The 17,064-nt window shown below is 34.8% G+C and overlaps 2 protein-coding genes across 2 annotated transcripts; one reads left to right on the top strand and one right to left on the bottom strand.

The window, feature by feature from the left end:
- The first annotated feature begins 1,011 nt into the window (after positions 1-1,011).
- Positions 1,012-8,751, top strand: LOC120086378 (phosphoenolpyruvate carboxykinase (ATP)). The gene is made up of 13 exons (XM_039042995.2): positions 1,012-1,204; positions 1,332-1,632; positions 3,028-3,206; positions 3,292-3,445; positions 3,533-3,617; positions 5,973-6,073; positions 6,210-6,508; positions 6,601-6,774; positions 7,333-7,398; positions 7,490-7,668; positions 7,757-7,926; positions 8,030-8,198; positions 8,284-8,751. Exons 2-13 carry the CDS (start codon positions 1,343-1,345, stop codon positions 8,425-8,427), a joined length of 2,010 nt encoding a protein of 669 aa, XP_038898923.1. The 5' UTR covers positions 1,012-1,204; positions 1,332-1,342; the 3' UTR covers positions 8,428-8,751.
- Positions 8,752-9,588: 837 nt separating this feature from the next.
- On the bottom strand, positions 9,589-11,464 carry LOC120085005 (ubiquitin-fold modifier-conjugating enzyme). The gene is made up of 3 exons (XM_039040820.2): positions 10,990-11,464; positions 10,830-10,891; positions 9,589-9,957 (listed from the first exon to the last, which is right to left on the bottom strand). The coding sequence occupies exons 1-3, from the start codon at positions 11,320-11,322 to the stop codon at positions 9,828-9,830; spliced, it is 525 nt and encodes a 174-aa protein (XP_038896748.1). The 5' UTR covers positions 11,323-11,464; the 3' UTR covers positions 9,589-9,827.
- Between the last annotated feature and the right edge of the window lie 5,600 nt (positions 11,465-17,064).

Consider the following 17,064-nt stretch of genomic DNA (forward strand, 5'->3'; position numbering starts at 1 on the left):
GAATAGGTATGTTTGGTTATTAAATTTTCAAAATGTGCTTTTTTAGTCTTTGAATTTTTTAGAACATGTACATTTGGTCCATGAATTTTTAAAATGTAAATTTTTAGTTTCCTAATTTTTGAAAAAGGTTCATATTTTAATAGGTCCTTGAACTATTCTTTATTTCCATTTTATATAACTATATGAAATTTTGAATTACAAAAATACATTTATAAAATAATTAGTGAGAAGAGGTTTTTTTTTTCTTAAAAAAAATTGAAATTATTAATTTAAATTAATAACAACAATATTATCACAGAACCTTTGAAATGTATTTTTAAAATTTCAGGAATTAAAAAGGTGCATTTTAAAAATTTGAAGACGGGTGTACATGGGTTAGATTGAATTAGATTGAGGATATTTTCTGGACAAACTTGAAAATTTGGATGACTTGGATTGACAAACTCAAATAAAGTTTCCAATTCAACTCAACCCTTAAAATTCGAGTTGGATTGGATTATCGGGTTATAACTTATTTTTTTATTTTTAATGAAAAATATGTAAATTTATATACAACACATGACTAATAACTAAAATCCTCATAAAATCCACAAGCTAAATACCAAATATCTATGATATTTATTGTAAACTTGAAATGAAGACAAATATCATAACAATTTTTTAAAAAATATATTAAAAATTCACAAATTAATCAAAATTTTAAAAAATAGCATGAATAATATATTATTAATATATATAAAATTTTGGTTGGAGATCACATCTTTTTTTTTAGTCAACCCACAACACAACCCAATAAAAATAGAAAAATTCAACCTAATCCAACCTATTATTTGAACACTCCTGATAAATATATTATAAAAAATTCGGTGTTTTGAAAACTTTAATTATTCTTCAAAATCCGTTACTTAATAATAATTTTTTAAAAAAAATGTAATTGTCCCATTAATATTTGAAAAAGAAAAAACGGGGAATTTTAGTTATACGTAACCACGGTCCACGGTGGATTAAACCAGGGGTTAAGTGTCGTGGTTTAGTGGAGACTTTTGGAAAAGGGTTCGGTCCCGTCTCTGACTCTCGTAGAGCTCTCCGTTCTTTCACTTCCTCGAGGCCATAAAACTTATAAATACCGATTAATTATCCATTTTCCAATTCATTCATCTTTCATATTTCGAGCTTCTTCCGCTGTTCGGTCACAATTTCTCTGGTACGAACTTGCTTTTTTCTCTCTAGGTTTTCGTTTGTTTTTGCGATTTTCAGTTATGAGATTCTTTCGGTTAATTAAGTGTAATTGACGAACTCAAATCTTTTATTGTGTCTGATTTGAAATACAGAAGATACGAAAATGGAGAATGAGGGGAAAGATAACGGAGAATTTAGCTTTGTGAGCGGCGGCGGATCGGAGACAGGGCGGAGAGGATTGCCGAAGATTCACACGGAGAAAATCACGGCGACGACGGAGAGAGATATATGTCACGATGACAGTACGACGCCGGTGCGAGCTCGGACGCTGGAGCATCTTCACTCACTGCAGAAAAAGCGGTCGACGCCGACAACTCCATTGACGGACGCTCAGGGAGCTTTTTCCCCTGTTTCTGAAGCCGAACGCCAAAAGCAGCAGCTTATTTCAATCAGGTATGTATGTTAATACGACGTCGCTCTATCTGCCCTTCCGATTTTGGAAAGCTGACGTGATGGCGAGAAAGCTGTGAATTGTGATGATGAAAACGGTGAACTAGAAATGGGAATATTTCTAGAGCCATAATTGATTTTTTCTTTATTTTTTATTTTTATTTTTGTTTTTATTTGCCAAAGACGTAATTCACTGGTAAAAAGAAAAAAAACTGATTTTGTTTTCAGAAAAAAACTACACTAGAAATATTATAAAAAATAATAAATAAATTTATCACGTCATAAATTATAATTGATGAGTTTGCATTGCAACTAGCACCTAAATATTTTTCGTTGGGAGCCAACAAAGTACAAATTTTGATTATTACAATATTTGAACCGTTTTTTAATCTTTGAAAATGACTAATCAGATTTTAGAAATTTTCAGTTTGATGTATTTGAATTTTCGTGAAACTTTACAAACCTACTAAACTTAAAATCAAAATGTTGATAAAAACAGTCCATCAATAATGTAAATATAAGGAGGAATTAATACGATTGACCCTTAATAGAGGTATTTATGATTGATGATCCGTCTCTCACAAATGTATGATATATAGTTTATGGTCATGTGTATTGTAGGTCTAACACGATGACCATTTTAATCGCAATTTTTATTTTACTGTTGTGTTTTCCGTTTTTTTCTCACAATTAGTGACCCTATCGTGCTAGGAACAGATGATATACATGACCATCCCTAACACAATATGTAAGAGAAAATGCGATAATAGGTTATAACGTAAATAAAATGTTATATATCGGTTGTGAAGTGTTGGTCATCAATTATAAATACCCTTTGAGAGAGTCATCCGTTGAAAACCTCTTCCATTAATCCCAAAATTGAAAGTTGTGAATTTAATATGTATTTTGAAGTTATAAAAAGAGCCTAATAAATACAAAATTCAAAGTTATAGATTTATTGGACAGTTTTAAAATTCAAGTTTGTTCACCATATCCGATAAATTAACCACAATTTATTTATAAACAGTTTCGTAAGTTATTGCATGTCTATCATTCAGGCCTAAATTATATCAAATGAGTCATACTATTACAGGATCAGAAAATTTCTTTTCAGTCAACTTTTAGATTTAATATTTATTTGACTTTAAATTTTTGGAAATTTATTTTGTAAATATCACTTTCATTTTTTTTTTCCAAAAGAGTTTTCGAAATCCAATTTTGAATTGAAAACTGAGAGAGCAAAATTTCAGTTTTGTTTTTAATATTTGAAATTTGACCAAAAAATTTAGATGCTTATCTAAAAGATATAAAACGTTTCGTTAAAAAAGAACCGTTAGTTTGGAAGAAAGAATGAGATTATAATGTAACGTGGGGGTGTTGAAATTTGATACGTGGCAGTGCGTCACTGGCGTCGCTGACGAGAGAAACTGGGCCGAAGGTGGTGAGAGGCGATCCAGAAAAGGCCGAGGCCCACAAAGGAACAGTACTGGACCATCACCATTTTGGTGAGCCCATTTTGAACTTGAGTGACAGTGCCCTCAAGTTCACCCACATTCTCTACAATCTCTCCCCGGCCGGTAAGTAGCCTCCTCCCCGTTTCTAGGCCGTCCGTTTCCTCAGATGAGCATGAACGGTGCTGATTTACCTTTAAAAAAACAACAGAGCTTTACGAGCAAGCCATCAAGTACGAGAAAGGGTCATTCATAACGGCGACAGGGGCTTTGGCCACTCTTTCAGGAGCCAAAACAGGAAGGTCGCCTAGAGACAAACGAGTTGTTAAAGATGACACCACTGAAAACGAGCTTTGGTGGGGGAAGTAAGTACATCCCAAAAAAACAAGGATTAATCAAGCGTCGTCGTTTTGACATAAAATTTTGACATTTCTATTGATTCTGTGTTGTAGGGGGTCGCCTAATATTGAGATGGATGAACACACTTTCTTAATCAATAGAGAGAGAGCTGTTGATTACTTGAACTCCCTAGATAAGGTAAAAATATATATCTCTTTTAGGTTTAAGCTTTAACTAATATTTAAGTTTTTGTTAAATTAAAAGCTTAGTCAAATGTTTCAAAATAAGTCCTAAACTAATATTTAACTTTTCGTTAAATTAAAATGCATAAAACTCACTCCGTAGTTGTAATTGTACTCTCAAACTTTTAATTATAAGAATTGAGCCCTCAAACTTATACCAATATTAAAATTGAACTTACATAATTATAGAAATTATAACAATCATACAAGTTTGAGGAGTCCATTCTTATCATTTGGGGGTTCAATTCTTATCATCACTATAAGTTTGAGTGTCTAATTTTAACACTTATATAAGTTTGAGTATTCATTGTTTAAATTGAAAGTACGTCATACTTTAGGGGGTGGTTTTATAATTTGTTTATAGTTTTTTAAACTATCAATCTTGTTTACTAGGTTGATGATATTTTCAACGTTTTATAAATTAACGAATCTATTAAACATAAAATTTGTTGTAATAAGACATTGACTTTTCATTTGATATACAATATTTTAGACACGAATTATAATACAAAAGACTTTCAATACTATATTTAAATTTCATTATTATATACCTTTTAGCCCACTCCTCGCTTGGTCTAAAGAGTTTGTAGGCTTTATGACTAAAAAAATTCATCAATTTGATGCTTTATTAATAAGGAGTGCTCAAAAAACCCCATGACCCGAAAAAATCGATCAACCCAACCTAATCCGTGTTGTTTGGATTGGGTTATCAATTCATTTGGGTTGGATTGGGTTCATAAATGAAAATTTTATGGATTTGGTTGGTTTATGGGTTCACTTAATATAACCCGAACCAACCCATATTTATTATTAACTTTATTATTTTTTTTTACTTATAACACAATTATTTATAGATAATTGATTTTTTTATTTAATTCAAACATTTTTTGAATAATTTATTCTTCAACCACTCTTAAAAGTAACTTCTTTGCACTTTAGAAAAAAAAAATTCACTATATAAATTGAAATTGAGTTGTTAATCTTAATTTAATATATAAAAATAATTAAATTAGATTTTTACCCATTTATGTTTTACTTCTTTTTAGAATAAAATTTTAAATAAATGACATGATTACCCGAACCAATCCAACCAAAATATTTCATGGTTGGGTTGGGTTAGGTTCATTTTTTAATAAGGATTATTTAGGTTGAATAAATTTACAACCCGAATAATTGGGTTCGGTCTAAAAAGTCTTTCAATCCAATCAATAAACACCCCTACTAAATACTCTGGAAATAGCTTACCTCATTTTATATATTTATATTTCAACAGTTGGAAGAAAAAGAAGTCAGAAATAATAATTGGACATTGTAAAAGTCTAATTTATTTAAGAGGAATTAGATTAGTTGACCTTAATGCCAGAGGGAGTGGGTTGTTTGAAAGTCGTTTCTTGCGATGCCCAATTGAGAAGGGTTATAATTTGTTTTATTTAATGAGGTGGCAGTGACAGTTGAGAACCATGGTGGATACTTTATGGTATTAATTAATTGATTAGTGTATAAAAGTATCAAACACCACGGAATCAAGTATGTGTTGGGTCCACGTCGACATCACCCCCATTTTCTTAGATTACATTTCATGGTGGGTTGCTTTTCCATGATTTCAGCTATCTTGCTGGAATAATTATCCATTCATGAAGCAAATTTCCGGTGTTTTAATTATTTAATATACTTTCCTCCTCTACCCCTCACAAGAAACAGATTATATATATATATATATATATTAAAAAGTTGTTTTTTAAATATAAAGTATAATATATTAAAAAGTATACTTTTACATATATATACATATTTTGGTTTGTTCAATCATGAATTTATTGGACTAGCTCGACGGACCGATTTAAATATTGTTCAAGTTTGGCTTGATTTTCAAATTATGTCCAGATTCAATCTAATAAATTTAGGTTGGATTGGGACAATTAAAGGTTGACTTTGGGCCAAGATTGGATCGAACCTAGACTTAGACCAACCTTTGGGCTTTGAGCCCATTGATGAGGATGTTTGGTTCAATTTTTAAAAATTTTTAAATTGAAAATCAATCCAATTAATTTGGATTTTCAAAAAAATCTGTGTTCAATATTATTTCTAGTATACTAATTTAACTGTTACTTAACCATCTATTACATTGTAGTTGTTTAGGGGAGATTCCCATTATTGAAATATAGAGAAATTTGCCATTGAGTTCGAGTTAACATCTCCATCGTAGTTGTTTACTTTTTTTTTTTCCCCTTCTTTTTAATGAATATACAATACAATTAATTTGGGGTCCTAGATTCACTGGTAATGATAACTTGTGCGACTCTTTTTCCAGGTATTTGTGAATGATCAATTCTTGAACTGGGACCCTGAAAACCGAATCAAAGTCCGAATCGTTTCGGCCCGAGCTTATCATTCCTTGTTTATGCACAACATGTAAGCAAATCATTAACAAAACACATTAGATTTCTCTGTCAAACATGTTTTTGCTCCATGTCATATGACAACAATTGGAATTATATTCAACTCAACTGTGTAGTAATTCCCAAATTCATACTTGTTTTGATGGTAGGTGCATTCGACCAACTGCTGAAGAGCTCGAGGACTTTGGAACCCCAGATTTCACAATATACAATGCTGGGCAGTTTCCTTGTAATCGTTACACTCATTATATGACTTCTTCCACCAGTATAGATATGAATCTTGCTAGGAAGGAAATGGTCATTCTTGGTACTCAATATGCCGGGGAAATGAAGAAAGGTCTCTTTAGTTTAATGCATTATCTCATGCCAATGCGTCAGATTTTGTCTCTTCATTCTGGTTGCAACATGGGCAAAAATGGAGATGTAGCCCTTTTCTTTGGATTATCAGGCATGTCTTATTATGACTTCTTTGAATTGGTGTTCTTAAAATCCATGGGCAAAGCCTTGAGGATCATTCTTTATTTGGTAATGTTTATACAGGTACTGGAAAGACCACGTTGTCTACAGATCATAATAGGTACTTAATTGGGGATGATGAACACTGCTGGAGTGATAATGGTGTCTCGAACATTGAAGGCGGTTGCTATGCCAAATGCATCGACTTGTCGAGGGATAAGGAGCCTGACATTTGGAATGCTATCAAGTTCGGAACTGGTAACCTACAAACTTACTCTCTTAGGCCCGACTTGATAACCATTTAGTTTTTGAAAATTGTGCTTATTTTTCACTATTTTTATATCATGATTTTCATCTTTATTAAGGAACCTTTTGGATTTACTCTTAAATTCTAAAAATAAAATCTATTTTTTTTTTTATTTCAAAATTTAGAGTTTGGATTTTGAAAATATCCATAAAAGGTAGATAACAAAATAAAGGAAACCTATAGATTGAAGTCGTGTGTACAAAGCTTAAAAAAAAAAAAAAAATTATCAAACGGAGGTTGCTATACCATTTTCAATCAAGAAAATTGATTGCAGTAGTTCCCATATACTTACCATTTTGAATCACAGTAGCCTATATTGTAGTTGTCTTTTGTTGAGTATAATAGAAATTCTTATGTTTTTGGGCTACCTGTTTATGTAGATTAGTAGCCTATATTGTAGTTGTCTTTTGTTGAGTATAATAGAAATTCTTATGTTTTTGGGCTACCTGTTTATGTAGATTAATTAAATTGTAGAGCTTGTTCTTTGTTGTGCTTGTTTTTGGCTGCAGTTCTTGAGAATGTGGTGTTTGATGAGCACACTAGAGTAGTCGATTACTCGGAAAAATCCGTTACAGGTATTAATTAAACATGACTAGATGAATAAATTGCCTTGAATGTACCATTTATGCACATCGACTTATTATCCCTTTGATCTTGTCGATACAGAGAACACTCGAGCGGCCTATCCCATTGAATACATTCCTAATGCTAAAATCCCCTGCGTTGGCCCTCATCCAAAGAATGTTATTCTTCTTGCTTGTGATGCATTTGGAGTTCTCCCACCAGTAAGCAAGCTGAGCTTGCCTCAGACCATGTACCATTTTATCAGTGGCTACACTGCTTTGGTATTTATCTACTACTCAACTCAATCATTCTATCCATAATACTAGAAGATGTAATCTTATCGAGCTTAAATCTTTGTTGCAAAATCAGGTGGCTGGAACTGAGGATGGTGTGAAAGAGCCACAGGCAACATTCTCTGCTTGTTTTGGAGCAGCATTCATAATGTTGCACCCATCCAGGTATGCAGCCATGCTAGCTGAGAAGATGAAAAAACATGGTGCCACTGGATGGCTCGTAAACACCGGTTGGTCAGGAGGAAGGTACAAGATGACATATCTTTATTAAGCACTATGCAGCTATAAATTACGCCTGAATGATCATGAACTAAAAAACTGACCTCTCTTCCTCCCCATTCTTCTGCAGTTATGGAAGTGGTAACCGGATCAAGTTAGCCTACACGAGGAAGATTATTGATGCAATCCACTCGGGATCGCTTTTGGAGGCAAACTACACCAAGACTCGAGTATTTGGCCTTGAAATTCCTGATGCTATTGAGGGAGTTCCTTCAGATATCTTGGATCCAATAAACACGGTTAGTTGAATAAGAATTTTGATCACATTTTCACTTTCAATCCTTTGTCTTAAACCCTTTTTGTTTATGATCATTTGAACAACAGTGGTCAGATAAAGATACCTATAATGAGACACTACGGAAGCTGGGGGGTCTGTTCAAGAAGAATTATGAAGGGATCCATACTTACCAAGTGGAGAGGGACAGTAAACTGGCTGAGGAAATTCTTGCAGCTGGTCCAATTTTGTAATAATATGGTAAATGAAACTCTTCAAGAATTTGGATGATATCATGAAATGACTGGCGTTGGGTGAATTTTACAAATGCAAGTGTGAAAGTTTCAAAGTTGAGAGTTTTTGTTAATAAACAGGATATACTGATTATTTTTCCTGTGATATCTCTAGTAATGTTGTAAGATCATAATGTTTGTATTACTTGTAATTTGTGTTTTCAAGGCCTGAATTATTGTATGGCCTTTTAAATTATAATTTTATAGCAAAACTTACGGACAAAATGTAATAGATTTACAATCCGTCATATTAAATTTTAATAGTTTAAAATCTTTCTTTTGACAGATCAACTCTTGTTTCATATTTTAGTCCTCTACTTAAGAATAAGATCAATTAACAATTTTGTTTTCATATTTTAGTCCTCTACTTAAGAATAAGATCAATTAACAATTTTGTTGTCAAATATTGATTTTGAAATTAAACGATCATATTCATTAATGAATTAACTTGCGTATGTGATACATTATTGTTTTCTATTGTGAAAATTCCTCGAAAGGAGGAAGGGGGGTTTTGCTCTACTCATTGTACATGTTTGAGAATAATTTTCAAAATATTAAAACCATTTTTATCATTTTTAAAATCACTGTAAAACACATCTTTAATCACTCAAAATCAATTCAATGTTTAATTTTACACTTTTAAATGCATATTTTATACTATTAAAATTTATTTTAAAGGATTACAATTTTTTTTATAAGTGATTTTGAAAACGACACAATTCTTTCATACAATAGGGGTGTAAGATTCAAAACACGGACCTCATAATTGCTAAAACATCTCAGATACTAGTTGAGCTCTATACTTACTTTAACAAAAAGGATTTTCTACGGCTGCAACAGCTTTAAAGAACAGATGACACTAATTCACAACATCCTTAATCACATCACACAAAATTGAAATTCAAGGCTTAATATAACAATCAAAAGATGTTACAAGGGAGATGAATTACACATCTAAAATGGCATACGTCGCTAGTAAGATTTGTTAATATCTCAAGGAAAGAAAAAAGACCGGTCAGCAGAAATCAAATCTTTTGCAGACCAAAGTTAAGTTTCACAAGTAGAAAAGAATAAGGCATACTGGTATAATCTTTTGAAGGACAATCCAAGAGAGAACAATGGTAAACAAAAGGTGAGTAGCTGATGTATCAACATTTATGAACTGAATCCCAGAAAATACATAACTATGTGTATATGTAACTGAAGGGCTGTAACCTCTGCAGTTAAATTATGGGCCGGGGAGTCGAAGAACAACCTCTAAATTACAACTTTGGGGTCTGATAAGTTTTATTTTCCAATTGTCCATAAATGTACGAGGTCAAAAGTTTCACTTTTATGGCCATGACAAGTTCATATGCTTTCTAAGATTCACTGGTCGATGTTGTGTTGTCTTTGTGCTTGATCATACCAGAATCGACAAGAATTGGAACCTCAGCAGCAAGCCATGGTGCAAGTCCCAAACAAAGAGCGTGAGCAATTCCAAACCTAGGACTGCAAAACAAATTCCAAATCAGGCTGGCTATTTCTTTACACAGTAAGTTCTAAAGCATATCAATGGCAAGCTGAAAAACAACATGCAATGATCCCAACAACAGCTCCAAAACAGTGATAATCTTAAAATTTTTAATCCTTTCCAAGAATAAAGGACTCGATAAAGTCAATAACACAAACGAAAATGCCAGAACTACGGACGCTTTGATCTTTTAGATGTGATTGCCAAAATGAGCATAACTACGCAATAATTAGCATTTAGCATGTACATCTTTCAAGTCGGGCTCAAATCCCCCTACCCCACTTGGTGTACTCAAAAGGAAAATAATAATAACAATAATACGGGATTGTCTCACTTTATACTGTCGTCATGTGAATTAGAATGAAGCTGAATCCTGTGTGGTTAACCATATTCTTAATAAGAAAACATATATATGACATTGATGTCTAAACTATCCTCGTCCTATTGATTTAACTAAAAGGGATCACATGATTCATGTAAGATAAAGTTTACATCGGATAAATTGTGAACAAAACTGGTTCCAAAGATGAATATCTGGGGATAAGAACTTATAGGTTTAAGGTTTTCATTCAAAATAAGACGTTCACTGCCAATAATTTGGAAAAGCAGAGCCTGCTGCGAGCGATACATATCATAGCAAGCAGGCATTCTAAATATCCTAAACCCTAAAGTCCTAAAGAACCAGTTTAAAGCTTTAACTACAGGCTAACATGATGTAAACCTCATATAGTGATTCAGCCTTTCCAGAAAGTGGGCAGTTCTTCGCGCGCGCGCGCACACACACGTGAACTTCAAGATTTTCTTTTTCTTATATCTAAACCATCGTTTAAATGAAGATAAACGAAATTACCAATTTTTCGCCCAGAGAGGCTTGAAGTGAATGGTTAAGCAGATCTTTCCGCCTCTGTACATCTGAAATAATCCACAACATCTGTTAAAAAAGGGGTTCAAGGTTGAACTACGAAAAACACAGAATTTTCAAAACATTCGAAATCAATCGAAACTCAAACCTTCTGGGTTTTTCCATCGAGCTCCGGCAGCTCAAGCTCCGGCGCTGTAGACGGATACGTGACGGGAATATCGAATTGAAGATCAAATTCGTACTTGAGAAGGTTGTGGATGTACCAGCACTTTCCGGTCCATCGTGTTCCTTCTGGATTGGCAGCTGAGATCCTAAACCAGTCGTTGTCATTTGACTTGTTCATCTGAGTGTAGGCGATCAATGCCTTGTACTCCTCCTTCAGCCTCTGTGTCCATGCCGCGCCATCTCTGGGCCCGGCTTTCGTCGTTAACAGAGGGATTTGGGTAAGCGTCGACTTAGTATTCGGATCCCAACCCTCCATAGTTCTTCTCTGCTAACCCTAACCGAAATTCCGATCTCCGTCGAATCCTGCAACTCCCTTTTTATGTCTCGTGGGATGTGGCCGTAGGATTTTTTTTCCTTTTTTATTTTATTTTATTTTTGCAATTTGCCAAAACATTCCCAAAGAATTATGGGAAAATTTCACAAAATGACCCAAAATCCAAAATTTTTTTTACCAATGACCTCTTTATGAAAACTTTTCTACCACTAATCTTTTGTCCATGTGAAATTCCAAAATTACCTTCAGTTTTTAAAACTACTCAAACTGCACCACATTTCTTTTTCCTTCAATGATTTCTTAACCATTCATTCAATGTGCATTCAATACAACACCAACATTCCACCAAAACATTTATTGCTAACTAATATTCTACCAATAGTGTTCAATAACATTAATATGAAGAGAATGGAAGATCAATCTTAGTATTCACTTTCTGTCGAACTCCCCACGAAATTCTCTCATTGTTCTCTCGTAGCTTTCTCTCAGAGTTTTAGTCCAACATTTTCGTTGATCGTTTTCATCGTCAGATTCAGAAACGGAGAGAATGTAAGTGATATTCTATGATTTCTTGTCCCATATCACTTTCATAATAAATGTCGTTTAGCATTAAATGAACGATCGTATAGTAATATATACATGCTCGTTCATTACAATATAAACGATCGTTCGTTACAATATAAATGATCATTCATAAATTACAATACAATTGTATAGTAAATTATAAACGATCGTAGTAATTTATACACGGTCGTTTAGTAAATTATAAACGATCATGTAGTAATTTATCAACAATCATATAGTACATTATAAACGATCGTGTGAACATTTATAAACGATCGCATAGTAATATATAAACGATTATTCACTTATCAATAATTTGCTTATCCCATTGTAAATCAATGACGCTACTTCGCATCTTTGTACGATTTGGTAGGAATTGGGATGAGTCCGGAAGAAATTATGTTGGTGGTCATATAAGAGGTTTGAAAGTCATAAATGATATAACAGTCAGTGAATTAGTGAGTATGATGCACCAACGATTGAATATCGATCCGGATATATTTGATATACACATCAAATCTTGCTACAATCTATTGGTCCCGACTCCCCCAATTGACATAGTCGACGATGAAGATCTTAACTTCTTTTTAGAAGGCATTGATGCATCTCGGATGTCGTTATTTGTATCAGTTATACTTTACGAAAGTCATGGAGTACACACGAACATTATGTACCAGCATTGCAATCCAACCGATCAACCATATTTCAACTAGTCAAAATTTTGGGCTTGCAACCATTCCGACGCGCAATATTCATACCATGTATTCACTTGATGATTATATTGAGCCATAAAACTTGGGGGATAACCGAAGTGAAGCTTGGTTTGATTAGATAGTGAACCCAGATGTATTTCACAATTCGATACTGAACATGGATATGGACAATCTTCAGGACTATAAACTTTTCCAACACCTAACATCCATGTTCCAACCCCACCTGATTCTGTCCCACCAGTTGTGATGCCTTCGGTTATAATGCATTCCACCGTTCCAATCGAACCATTTGTTGATATACCCAGACCATCAGAGGGCCCATCATATGACGACCTCATCATAATACCTCATGACTGTCTGAATGACGAAGATATAAAGGTCGATCAAATTTTCTTTTCGAAATATGGTTTGTCAGTTAAATTATCAATGCTTGCAATAAGAAAGAACTTTGACTTCGTGTAAAAAAGTCAATAAAGAGCTTGCTAACTATCCGGTGTTAGGTAGAAGAATGCAAGTAGAAGGTCCATGCAAAAAAATGAAAGAAAGTGATTCCTTTAAAGTGACGAAATATCCCAGCGAACATACATGTTCTCTTGAAATGAGAATTGATAATCATCTATAAGCAAAAAGTTAGGTTATTGGACACTTAATCAAGTCCACATACGAACAAGTTGGTCGAACCTACCGCCCAAGGGATATAATTGAGGACGTCCGATGAGACTATGGAGTGAACATAAGTTACGGGCGGGCTTATCACACTAGAGAGTATGGATTGGTGTTCGCATGAAGGTCGCCATAAGGATCATGTGCTATTGTTAGGGCATATGGCGAGGCACTTAAGCTTGCAAATCTAGGTACGATATTTAAGATTGAAGTAGAGGACAGACAATACTTTAAGTACGTCTTCATGGCACTTGGTCCGTGTATCAGGGGTTTTCTAAACTGCATCCACCCAGTAATCGTTATTGATGGGACCCATTTGCACGAGAAATACAAAGGTGTATTGTTGATAGCAACGTGTATCAATGACAATAATGACATATATCCTATCGCCTTCACTATTGTAGATGGTGAGAACGATGCATCATGAACTTGGTTCATGACTCATTTGAAGGCTTCGATAGGAGACGTTCCCAATTTAGTGATTATATCAGATCGTCACATCTCAATTGCAAAGGCTGTTGCAAGTATATACCCCGATGCATTTCATGCCCTATGTATATACCATATTCGAAAAAAATTGTCAAGAACAAGGATATAATCCCACACTTCTACCTAGTGGCGAAAGCTTATAGAATGTTTGAGTTTCAGATGTATTGAGCTAAGCTCCATCAATATCCTGGTGTGACGGCCTATCTTGAGGATGTTGGATTACAATGGTGGGAAAGGGTTTATCAAGTCCATTGTAGGTATGACAAGATGACAACAAATATAATAGAATGCCTCAATAGAGTGTTGAAAGATGCACGAGAACTATCAATCACAAAGCTATTAGAGAATATCTTCGAGTGGCTACAAGATTGGTTCTATATCCGACGTATACATGCAATGGCATGCACAAATATTGTAACTGATTACGCAATGAGTATTCTTAAGGAATCAGAATTGATGTCTAAAACATATCGTGTTTCCCTGATGAATATGCATATAATTAATGTGGACGATGGATATTTAGGGGGTTGGTTCATCTTCGTTCATAGACATGTACGTGTATGGAGTTTAATTGTCTCGAGATCTCGTGCTCCCACGCAATATCTGCAGCGACCCTAAGAAACATTAATGTTCAAATATTATGAGTGTGTGCTTGCTGTTTACGCCGAACCAATCTTTCCAGTTGGACACAGACAAGAATGACGTCTGTTTTCCAGTTTTGCTAAACAAATCTCAACCCATCTTTATGAATAAACATGTTATTTAAATCAAAATGAAGAGTATATTTACATTGTATCAGATACTTTACAGAAATTAAGTTCTACTTTAACTCGGGAACTACAAAAACATCATTCAACATGATAAACTTCTTCTGTATAGTCAACTGGAGCCCTCCCACTACCACAGCTAAGATGACATGCCCGATGCCTACTCGCATCGTCATCTCTCCAGCCTCAAGCTGCCGCCAGGATCTAATCCCCTGAAAAGAAGAACAAACATGATTAGTGGCCCCAGAGTCAATAATCCAGGCAGAATCATCATTCTCCACTAAACAAGTTTCTAAAACTAGTAAATCATGTTTACCTTGTTTTGCCTTGGCCTTAGCCTTCTTCTTCTCCTTAATCCAGCAAGGACAATTTCACTTCCAATGCCCATTCTGGTTGCAATGGAAACACTTTCCTTTATCAACCGGCATTGGTAGCTTACCTCGCTAGGCGACAGGCTGTGGGTTAGCAGGTGTCTTCCCCTTCCCCTTACCACCCTCCTTTTTTCTTCCACTTGGAAGTGTTAGAAGTAGAGGGCACAGACTTTGTTCTTAAGGTCGAACCCCGATGGAACTTCTTAGAAGATGAAGCAACATTTGCCTCACCTACCTTATTCTTCTTAATTTTCAGCAAGGATTGGAATGTCTGCAACTCGTTGATGATAGTTGTAAGGGTATAGTCAACTTTATTCACTATCTATTACTGACAAAGTGCAAGAAGCTAGCTGGTAACGAGTACAAAATTATGCTAACCTGGCTACTCTCATCAATGCATGACCCATTCATCTTCGCCACATTGAAGTGGATCATCATGTTCAACATATGTTCACGAATAGAGGTGCCTTTCTCCATTTTGGAGTTGAAGATGCATTTCAGAGCTTCATGCTTAAGCTTCTAGACGGTTTTCCGAACATTCCACGTAGGGACTCCATGATCTCACTCGCCGAGACCATATGCTCATGCTTCTTGGCCAAAACTTCGTTAAGACTGGCCAAGATATAAGCTCGGGCCTTCTTGTTCACCCGTGTCCAACGCTCATTAGCCTCCCGAACATTTCGAGTGGCATTCTGAGGTGGAATAGGAGGACACTCCTCCGTAAGGACGAACCTTTAATGGACTAAACAAGTTGCTATGGACTAAACAAGTCTTTGTAATTAAACAAGTTCAAGTCAAGTCCCATCAACCTCTTTAATGGACTATCCTCAAATTTGCATGCATGCATCAAATCTATCTAATTCACCTTTCCAGGTAGGTTCCAAGATAAGGGTGTTCCATTTCCGTTAGCTTAAGTACACCAGCCTAGACAGAACCTGCCTTAGACAAAAGGTCCCTGATAGATAGATTTGCTACACATTTAATCTTTTATTAGTCAATTTAATCCTATTAAACTGATTAAAAGATTAAACCTTAGGTTGCTAATCTCATTAGAACCGTGATTTTAGGTTTATTTCCACCAAGTTTTAAAATCCTTTTAAAACCATGATTTAAGCCTAAGTTCGCATGCATGTCTTTCTTATTGATTTTAGTTCTAATTTCCCTTATAACACTTATAAAAGAAACAACCAAAACCTATTCACAACTAGGTATTTATAACTCTTATAAATTTAACCTATGTGTCATGCTTCATGCAATGTTCATTCATTACTATATATAACTTTTATATACTTGGTAATGAACTAAGCATACATGCCTCCATACACCCTTATAATATAACACTTATAATATAAAGATGATGCATGTCTATGCTTAATGCATGCATAAATATAACTCTTATATTATATGATGCATGAGCATGCTCTTATGTAATTTAAGTCATACAAACTACTATATCATAACCCTTACAATATAGAGATGATGCATGACCAATGCATAACCTAAGGTGGGATTTCAACTATATGGCATACCATATGACATATAATAAAACATACATCTCATGTACATTCACTAAAGACTAATGGACTGGGATGATTAGCCTAAAAAATCGGAAATTAAAAATTCTATCTATTACATAACACCATCGAGCAAACCGATTCACAAGCGAACTGGGTCTTGAACTGCCTGGGCGAAGCCTCCCTGATCGTTTAGCAACAATTGAGTACAATTTACAATGCGATGAAGCATGAGGCTACTCGACCTTTTAGCACACTGATATTAAATGCGCAAGTCAAACGATCATTTAGACGATGACGTTGCTATGAAGCACGATCGTCTAGACAACCTAGAACAAGCAAGTAACTTTTACTACGCGATCGTATAGTCAATGACTAAGCGATGAAGCTTGAACAAAATTACCATAGAGAATAAAGAGAAATTCCAGCCTCCATTAAAATCGTGCTCCCCCCCCCCCCCCCCCCCCCCCAGCAAAAATGAAAGAAAACTATTTATAGTTGCAGGATAGCATTGTGACGCCAAGGCCAACGTTGCAACGCTAAATCGTAGAAAATCCAAGAAGCGTCAAGCTAACGCTGCAATGTTGCACCGACGCTTGGTTGCGCAAGGTGCAGGGATGAATCGCGCCAAAATTTGGAGCAT

The sequence above is a fragment of the Benincasa hispida genome, chromosome 9 (genome assembly GCF_027475165.1).
Source record: "Benincasa hispida cultivar pf3 chromosome 9, pf3_genome.v1.1, whole genome shotgun sequence".
NCBI classification, from domain to species: Eukaryota; Viridiplantae; Streptophyta; class Magnoliopsida; order Cucurbitales; family Cucurbitaceae; genus Benincasa; species Benincasa hispida.

What these genes read in the sequence shown, in the direction of transcription:
- LOC120085005 (XM_039040820.2), bottom strand. Translation starts at nt 11,322, where the DNA reads ATGGAGGGTTGGGATCCGAATACTAAGTCGACGCTTACCCAAATCCCT. An exon ending in TCGATGGAAAAACCCAGAAG is followed by an intron (nt 10,892 to 10,989) that starts GTTTGAGTTTCG and finishes GGATTATTTCAG; the next exon opens with ATGTACAGAGGCGGAAAGAT. An exon ending in CCTCTCTGGGCGAAAAATTG is followed by an intron (nt 9,958 to 10,829) that starts GTAATTTCGTTT and finishes TTTGTTTTGCAG; the next exon opens with TCCTAGGTTTGGAATTGCTC.
- LOC120086378 (XM_039042995.2), top strand. Translation starts at nt 1,343, where the DNA reads ATGGAGAATGAGGGGAAAGATAACGGAGAATTTAGCTTTGTGAGCGGC. An exon ending in ACTTGAACTCCCTAGATAAG is followed by an intron (nt 3,618 to 5,972) that starts GTAAAAATATAT and finishes CTCTTTTTCCAG; the next exon opens with GTATTTGTGAATGATCAATT. An exon ending in ACCGGTTGGTCAGGAGGAAG is followed by an intron (nt 7,927 to 8,029) that starts GTACAAGATGAC and finishes ATTCTTCTGCAG; the next exon opens with TTATGGAAGTGGTAACCGGA.